Raw genomic sequence first — 7,107 nt, 5'->3', positions numbered from 1 at the left:
CTCTGAGACAGGGTCTCGCCACGCAGTGCAGGCTGGCCCTGAGCTCACAGCATCCTCCTGCCTCAGCCTCCCGAGTGCGGGGATGACAGGCGTGCACCACCACACCCGGCCCTAAGTAAAATTTTGTAAGCTACGCCCCTCGGGGGGACCAGGGAGGAGGAGGAGGAGCGGGAACACCCCGAGAAGAGAGATGCAAACATGCATCTCCAGGGTGAGCAGCCTCACTGCCCTCCAGCAACTCAGGGGTTAATTCCCCACTGGGCACAGCGCCCTGTGAGCCCCTGGCCCATCCTGGAGCCCGCGTCCACTCCTGTCGGCCACTGAGGTCACCTAGCAGCATGTGCATTGTCAGGCGGTGACCAGCTCATCCCTAAAGCCCAGGATGAGGGAGTCCAGGAAGCCAGAGCCCAAAGGGCGCGATTACAGTGGCCAGCATAACCCATCAGGGTGTGCAGGGAGCAGAGACCCAAGACAATCAGCCCACAAGGGGGAAAGGTTTATTTAGGATGGTGGTTTCACTCTGTGGGCGTCTGGCCCTTCTGATCCTGTGTCCTCGGTGAGGCAGACACACCGTGGTGGGGACCACATGGTGACATCAATTCAAACCATGGCGACCAGGAAGGCAAGAGACAGGAAGTGATCCTCCTGGCCACGCCCCCAATGACATCACTTCCGGTGCTAAGCCCCGCCCTGATGACATCACAGTGCTAAGCCCCACCCTTTTGTGGACTTATTAATTCCCCATGGCAGGGGGGCAGGTGACCAGCCTTCAGCACACAGCCCTGGTAACAAGATGCTCCCATCATGGTGGCAGGGAAGCAGGGAGAGAAGGGAGGAGCCGGGGACCAGAACACAGCTTAAAGAGGGAGCTCAGTGTGCTCAGGGGTGCAGAGGGTGCAGTCCATGGCCGGCTGCTCCAAGGCGGGAGCATCATGGTGGACGGTGTGGGGAGGAGAGAGGCTCCCATCATGGTGGCCGGGAAGCAGGGAGAGAAGGGAGGAGCCGGGGACCAGAACACAGCTTAAAGAGGGAGCTCAGTGTGGCTCAGGGGTGCAGAGGGTGCAGTCCATGGCCGGCTGCTCCAAGGCGGGAGCATCATGGTGGACGGTGTGGGGAGGAGAGACGCTCCCATCACGGTGGCCGGGAAGCAGGGAGAGAAGGGAGGAGCCGGGGACCAGAACACAGCTTAAAGAGGGAGCTCAGTGTGGCTCAGGGGTGCAGAGGGTGCAGTCCATGGCCGGCTGCTCCAAGGCAGGAGCATCATGGTGGACGGTGTGGGGAGGAGAGACGCTCCCATCATGGTGGCCGGGAAGCAGGGAGAGAAGGGAGGAGCCGGGGACCATAACACAGCTTAAAGAGGGGAGCTGAGTGTGGCTCAGGGGTGCAGAGGGTGCAGTCCATGGCCGGCTGCTCCAAGGCAGGAGCATCATGGTGGACGGTGTGGGGAGGAGAGACGCTCCCATCACGGTGGCCGGGAAGCAGAGAGAGAAGGGAGGAGCCGGGGACCAGAACACAGCTTAAAGAGGGAGCTCAGTGTGGCTCAGGGGTGCAGAGGGTGCAGTCCATGGCCGGCTGCTCCAAGGCGGGAGCATCATGGTGGACGGTGTGGGGAGGAGAGACGCTCCCATCACGGCAGGGACCCCTGCAGTTGCAGCTCTGTGCTCTGTACCCCCTGGGACCCCGAGCCCTAAGCGAATGCATTTTGACAAAGTGCAATGCAACAAAACCTCTCCAAGAATAATTCTTCTGTGTCACCAGGTCCTTGTGCATGGAAATGGTACCCAAGCGCCTATCCGTTATCCAGAGAAAAAAAAAACATGGGCGATTTGCATTAGGATTAATAGCACAAAAAAGAACCTGTGAGCAGGACAGCGGCCCTCTCCAGTGGCTGTCCCCGGGCAGGAGGGGCGTCTCCTGTCTGCAGTGACCACTGGGCTCGGGGACTCAGACAAGGTCTAGAGACAGCGTCACTTGTGCACAAAGACACCCTGCTTTCCAAATACCTGAACAGTGGATCTAATTCGCCGGACATTTTAATTTTTTAAAAACAGTACCCTGTCGTAAAAGACACAAGCTATGAAGCATCCCCAGAATCCTCCTGGCTCTGCCCGGCTCCTCCCGGGTCGCGGACGCTGTCCCAGCAGCTCTGGGTCCTCGGTCCTCAGGGTCTGCACCTGCTGAGATCAGAAACCTGGTGACAGCCGCTGCCGAGCGCCATCCAGCAGAAAGGCAGTTGTAAACATCCAACGCTGGAACCCGTCCACCTCGGTCCCCAAACCCCACGGTGCCCCCAGAAAAACCGTATCATTAAAATGTGGAATACAAGGAATTTAAGAACTTCGCACAGGATCTTTCTGAATACCTTCGGGGCAGTGCAAGGGATTTTTTTGGTTTTTATCTTGAGACAGAGTCTCCCTGTGTTTTGCAAGCTGGCCTGGAACTCACAGCGATCCTCCTGCCTCAGCCTCCCGAGTGCTGGCATCAGAACCCAGCCGGGTGGGAAGTGTGATGAGGCTTTCCAGATGGTCTTAGCATTCGGGGACAAACCAGGACAGGGAATCAGTGACCTCAAAACACCCTCAGGGACCCTGGAGCCTTCTGACTCTGAGGACAAAAATTTTTTTTCCCGTACCAGGACTCGAACTCAGGACTTCTCGCTGAGGATGCAGTGCTAAAGGCAAAGGCAGAGCTCAGGGGTGGAAAATCCAGCTCCAGCCCCGGGTAAAGAACTGAACCCTAACTTGGAACCCAGCTGGGAGGAAGGGTCTGAGTTCGAGGCTCAGCCCGGAGGCTCTCCAAGCAAAGGCCAGGACCAGCAGTGCCCGGCACCGTCTCACCTCAGAGCTAACTGGCCAGCCCGGGTCACCCCAAGGTCCTTGCACCTCGGAGAGGTTCCCCGGAGCCCCGGGCGTGGGGCACGGAGGGACACCCCTGCTTTCCTAAGGGAAAAGGTGACTTGCTGGACCTGGCTCCCCTACACCCAGAAAAGGGGAGCAAGGCCGTGTGGATTTTGGAGGCAACGCATTGCTCACTTAGGGTCCTGCTCAGGCCCGTTTACCCAGTGACCCCGAAAGCTGCTCGTTGTGAGGGGGGCTCACAACAAGAGGAGTCTGCAGCAGGTCCAGGCCGCCGTGCGGGCCGCTCTGCCCCGAGCCGGGCACCCAGCAGACCCAGCAACGGGACTGGTGTACCCACCTTCGAGCCAGCAGGCCTGAGGGCGCAACTCAGTGACCCCAGGAGGTCGCCCAGAGCCCACGGGTCCTGCCCTGGCCTCGAACCCCGAGGCGGGGTGGACAGGGAGCCGGACCCGCCTCTGGATGACACCGTTCAGGCACCAGGCAGGGTAAGGGGGTTCAGGGGCCGCGTGCGCCTCAAGCCAGCGTCCACCTTGGTCCTGAGTCCCCCGGCCGGGATGCAGGGCGTCAGCAATCAGGGGTGGACGCGGGGATGGTGCCAGTCGCCCCAACCCCAGGGTCCCCCCGCCAAAATGTAACCCCCAGCCCAGTGCTGAGCCCCCAAACCCCCAAAGCCCTTCTGGGAAATCAAGGTAAGTTGAGGGCACCCTCTCCCCGTCCCCAAAGGGGGACCCACACAATGCCCTTTGGGAGCGGCGAGTGGACAGCCAGCCCGGATGGGTAGAATAAAGGACCGTGACTCGGGGGACCCCAGCAGTGACCCCGAGGCTGGGGCTTCTCACCTGCCCCTCCGGGCCTCGGCTCCCCCAGCAATGCTTAAATCAGAGGAAAAAAATAAAATTCACCAAGCGCAGGATGAGAAACCTGCCTCGGAAAAGTGGGTTCCAGAGCAGGAGCCCGGGGGGGGGGGGGACCCCAATCTGCTGCTTTTGCTCCCATGGGGAGGCCCCCCAGAAATTTGATCTATGCTTGGGGCGGGTGGGCACCCCTGCACCCCACACCCGCCCACCAGTGCTGGGGAGACCCTGGTTCTGGTCCTCCAGAGTCCAGGGTGCAGACCTGGACCCCAAGCTCCCCTGAACCCCAAGCTCCCCTGCAGGCTTTCCCGGGCCACTCTTGGGGGTGGGGAGGGCCTGGGTGGGGGGCGCCCCTGGTCTCACCTGAGACCCTGGGGAGGCCTCCTGGACTCAGTTTCCCCATCTTGCAAGAGGGCTGCAAAGGCCCTGGAGTGGGGGTGTGGGGGGTCCCCTGCACCCCCAGTCCCTGCAGGGCTCAGTGGGTGCCCAAGACAGGCAGCCCAGGGTGCCGGGGACTGGGGTGTGTGTCCAGCACACGATGGGGAGCCCTGAGGTCCCGGGGTACCAGGCTGGGCAGGCGCCCGCAGTGCTGGGGCCTGGGCCGGGTCTCCCGTGGGGTTCAGGCGGGAGCTGTGGGGGCGGGGCGGTCTGAGGGCACAGAGGGGGTGCGGGGGGGGGTCCCCTAAACGTGTGCACTCAGGGGATGGTGGTTCCTAAAGTTGGGGGGAGGACTGAAGAGGTGGAGGCGCCCCAGGAGGAAGAGGGGGAGGGGGAGGGGACGGAGGGGGAGGGGAGGGAGAAGGGGGAGGGGAGGGGGAGGGGGAGAAAGGGGGACACGCCGCCCCTCCCCCGCCCCGATGCCGCCTACACCTGGGCTCGCCCCTCCCCCACCTCCCCTTCCCCATCCCATCCCCCTCCCCCCACCCGACTGGGGTGCAGGCTCAGGACTTGGGGGAGACGGGAGGGGGAGGGCCCGTCCAGGGGAGGCCTGGGGGAGGGGCCTGAGGCTCCAGGGGCAAAGGGGGGACCCTGGGCAGACTGGGGTGGTGACGGGCTGAGGTCATGGCAGGGTCACGGGGAGGGGGTTCTCCATGAGCATGGGGGGACCTGAGGAGCCCGCAGCAGCAGGGCTGGGGGGAGGGAGGGGGATGGGAGGTGGGGGAGGGGCGCACCGAGGTGCTGGGGCGCTGGGGGGGAGGGGAGGCCTGCAGGGGAGGGGGAGGGGCCTGCAGGGGGCTGGGGGCGGGGCCTGAGGTCACGGGGGCGGGGGGGGACCCCGCGGTGGCCACGGGCTGAGGTCCTGGCGGGGTCACGGGAGGGGGGAGGGGCGTGGGGGAGGGGCGGGCCTCGGTGCCTGCAGCAGGAGGGTGGGGGAGGGGCGTGGGGGAGGGGCGGGCCTCGGTGCCTGCAGCAGGAGGGTGGGGGAGGGGCGTGGGGGAGGGGCGGGCCCGGGTGCAGGCGGGCGGGGGAGGGGCGGCGTGGCCCCCTTTCCTCCCCTCCCCCACCCTGTCCCCTCCCCTCGTCCCCTCCCCCCTCCTTCCCCTCCCCCCTCCTTCCCCTCCCCGACCCGGATCCGGATCCGCCATGTGCCCGCGTGCTCGCGTGCTCGCGGCGCTCCGTGTCTACGCGGCGGGGCTCGCCCTGCTGCTCCTGCAGCTGCTGCGTCGCTGTCGCGGGGGCTTCGCGCGTCCAGGTCGGCGGGGAGTCGGGGTGTCGGGGAGTCGGGGAGTCGGGGTTCGGGGTGTCGGGGAGTCGGGGTGTCGGGGTTCGGGGGGCTCCCGGGGTCACCGGGCGGGGCGGGGTGGATTCGGGGCGCTGCGCGGTGCAGCTTTGGGGACCCGGCGGGGGGAGGGGCGAGGGCGACGCGGGGCGCTCGGGGAGCAGCGGGGGGGCCGGGATGCACTCGGGGTGCCCGCGCCCCCGTTTCCTCCCGAGGAGCGCGTGGCGAGAGCGACACACTTGGGCCTCCAGAGGCCCCCCCTGCGCCCCAAACCCTGCGAGTGGGGGATGGGCCGGGCCTGTCCCGGAAGGAGCTGGGGGGAGGGGCGTGGGGGAGGGGAGGGGGAGGGGCGTGGGGGAGGGGCACGCCCGCCTGCACCCCCCCACCGCTCCTGCCTCAGCCTCCGGGCGACTGCGGGGTGACAGGCGGGCGCCACCCGCCCGGCTCAGCGGGGTGCACTTTGCATGACTTTATTTGCAGGATTTTATTTTACTTGGTGGAACCTGCGCCTTGTTTGTGGTTCCCGACGCTCCGCCCACTGAGCTGCACGGCCAGCCTGCTCCAGAAACGTATTTTACTTTTTTAACGTTTCCTGTGCAACGCTGGGGTGCACCCAGGCCTCTGAGAGCTGGACCTTGGCTAATGGCAGCCGAGCCTTTGCCCGATTTTATGACACTGTCTGGGGCTTCCCGGAGTTGGGGGGCTGCCCTGTGCGCGGGCTCCCCCTGCCTCAGCTTCCCAAATGTCCCCGAAGGCGAACGACGGTTTCGTTTCAAGTTAAAAAACAAAGCAGCTTCTAGGCCGAGCGCTTTGCAGGAAAGGGCGTCTGTGCTGCTCCAGCCTGCAGCTCGCGTTTCCGGGGACCCCCCAACGCCCCACCTGCACCCTGGCCTTGGTGCAGTCGTGCACCCGCCTCGCGCTGTGCAAGTGTGCCCTCCTCCTCGGCTTAAACCAAGACCAGGCCAAGCTGTGCTCAGCGAGCTGGGCCTTCCCAGACCCCGCCCGGCTGCCAGGCCTCAGCTTGCAACCCGGAGCTCAGCTCAGCTGTGTGATCCTTGTAGAAATCGAATTGCTTTCCGCAGTAATTAGGCCTGCGAACAGCTCAGGGTCGGGCCTGCAGCTTCCTGCGGGGTCTGGGGGAGCCTCACCGGCCAGCTGTCTGCACCCTGGTGTCAGCTCTGCAGCCCGGGCCTGGGCCGCGTGACGCTTTGCACTTGTGGATCTGGGCGCTGACCTCGGAGTCTGCAGGGGCCAGGCCGGGTCACTTGGTGGTGGCTTCCCTGCAAAACCAGCTCTGCCAGTGGCTGCCGGGGGCGGGGTCCTCCTGGGGTCCCCCCTGCACCCACCCGAGCAGCTGGGTTTGCACCCCACCTCTGTGGGGGTTTGGGGTGCTGTCCCCCAGCTGGTTTGATCTGCCTCCAGCCCCCTGAGCTGGGGCTGCGCAAACTGAGCCCCTGAGTGGAATCCGGGCCTGCTGGGGGAGGCAGCCTGAGCTCCTTTTGTGTTTGTTTATGTTTTATTTTTGCTTACGGTCCAAACTCGAGGATCTCAGCCCGTGGGCGTGTCCTGAAGGCCTTCACACAGGGCCTGCGTTTAGGATTTGCTTTGCACGTGGTTTATTTACAATTTTTAGAATTGCATCAGGTGTGTTTGGACCCCGGGAGACCAGGCTGCC

General features: G+C 64.6%; 1 protein-coding gene and 1 long non-coding RNA gene across 5 annotated transcripts in view; one reads left to right on the top strand and one right to left on the bottom strand.

The window, feature by feature from the left end:
- Window positions 1-2,015: 2,015 nt before the first annotated feature.
- On the bottom strand, window positions 2,016-4,481 carry LOC134474542 (uncharacterized). The gene is made up of 2 exons (XR_010045385.1): window positions 4,076-4,481; window positions 2,016-3,730 (listed from the first exon to the last, which is right to left on the bottom strand). It is a non-coding gene; the product is annotated as an uncharacterized LOC134474542 (long non-coding RNA).
- Window positions 4,482-5,250: 769 nt separating this feature from the next.
- The window catches only part of Dhrsx (dehydrogenase/reductase X-linked), a 52,743-nt gene continuing 50,886 nt past the window's right edge, over window positions 5,251-7,107 (top strand). For 3 of the 4 annotated variants that reach the window (XM_063242943.1, XM_063242941.1, XM_063242942.1), the window contains exon 1: window positions 5,251-5,405. In XM_063242943.1, the coding sequence (XP_063099013.1) occupies window positions 5,297-5,405 (109 nt within the window). In that variant the 5' untranslated portion in view covers window positions 5,251-5,296. The remainder of the gene's footprint in view (window positions 5,406-7,107) is intronic. The other variant, XM_063242944.1, reaches the window with a different exon arrangement.

The sequence above is a fragment of the Cavia porcellus genome, unplaced genomic scaffold, assembly GCF_034190915.1.
Source record: "Cavia porcellus strain 051 isolate PalLab524CR breed Dunkin Hartley unplaced genomic scaffold, mCavPor4.1 scaffold_33, whole genome shotgun sequence".
In the NCBI taxonomy this organism is placed as follows: Eukaryota; Metazoa; Chordata; class Mammalia; order Rodentia; family Caviidae; genus Cavia; species Cavia porcellus.
The sequence above is the reverse complement of the archived record's forward strand: the minus strand, read 5'-3'. Positions and strand labels throughout refer to the sequence as shown.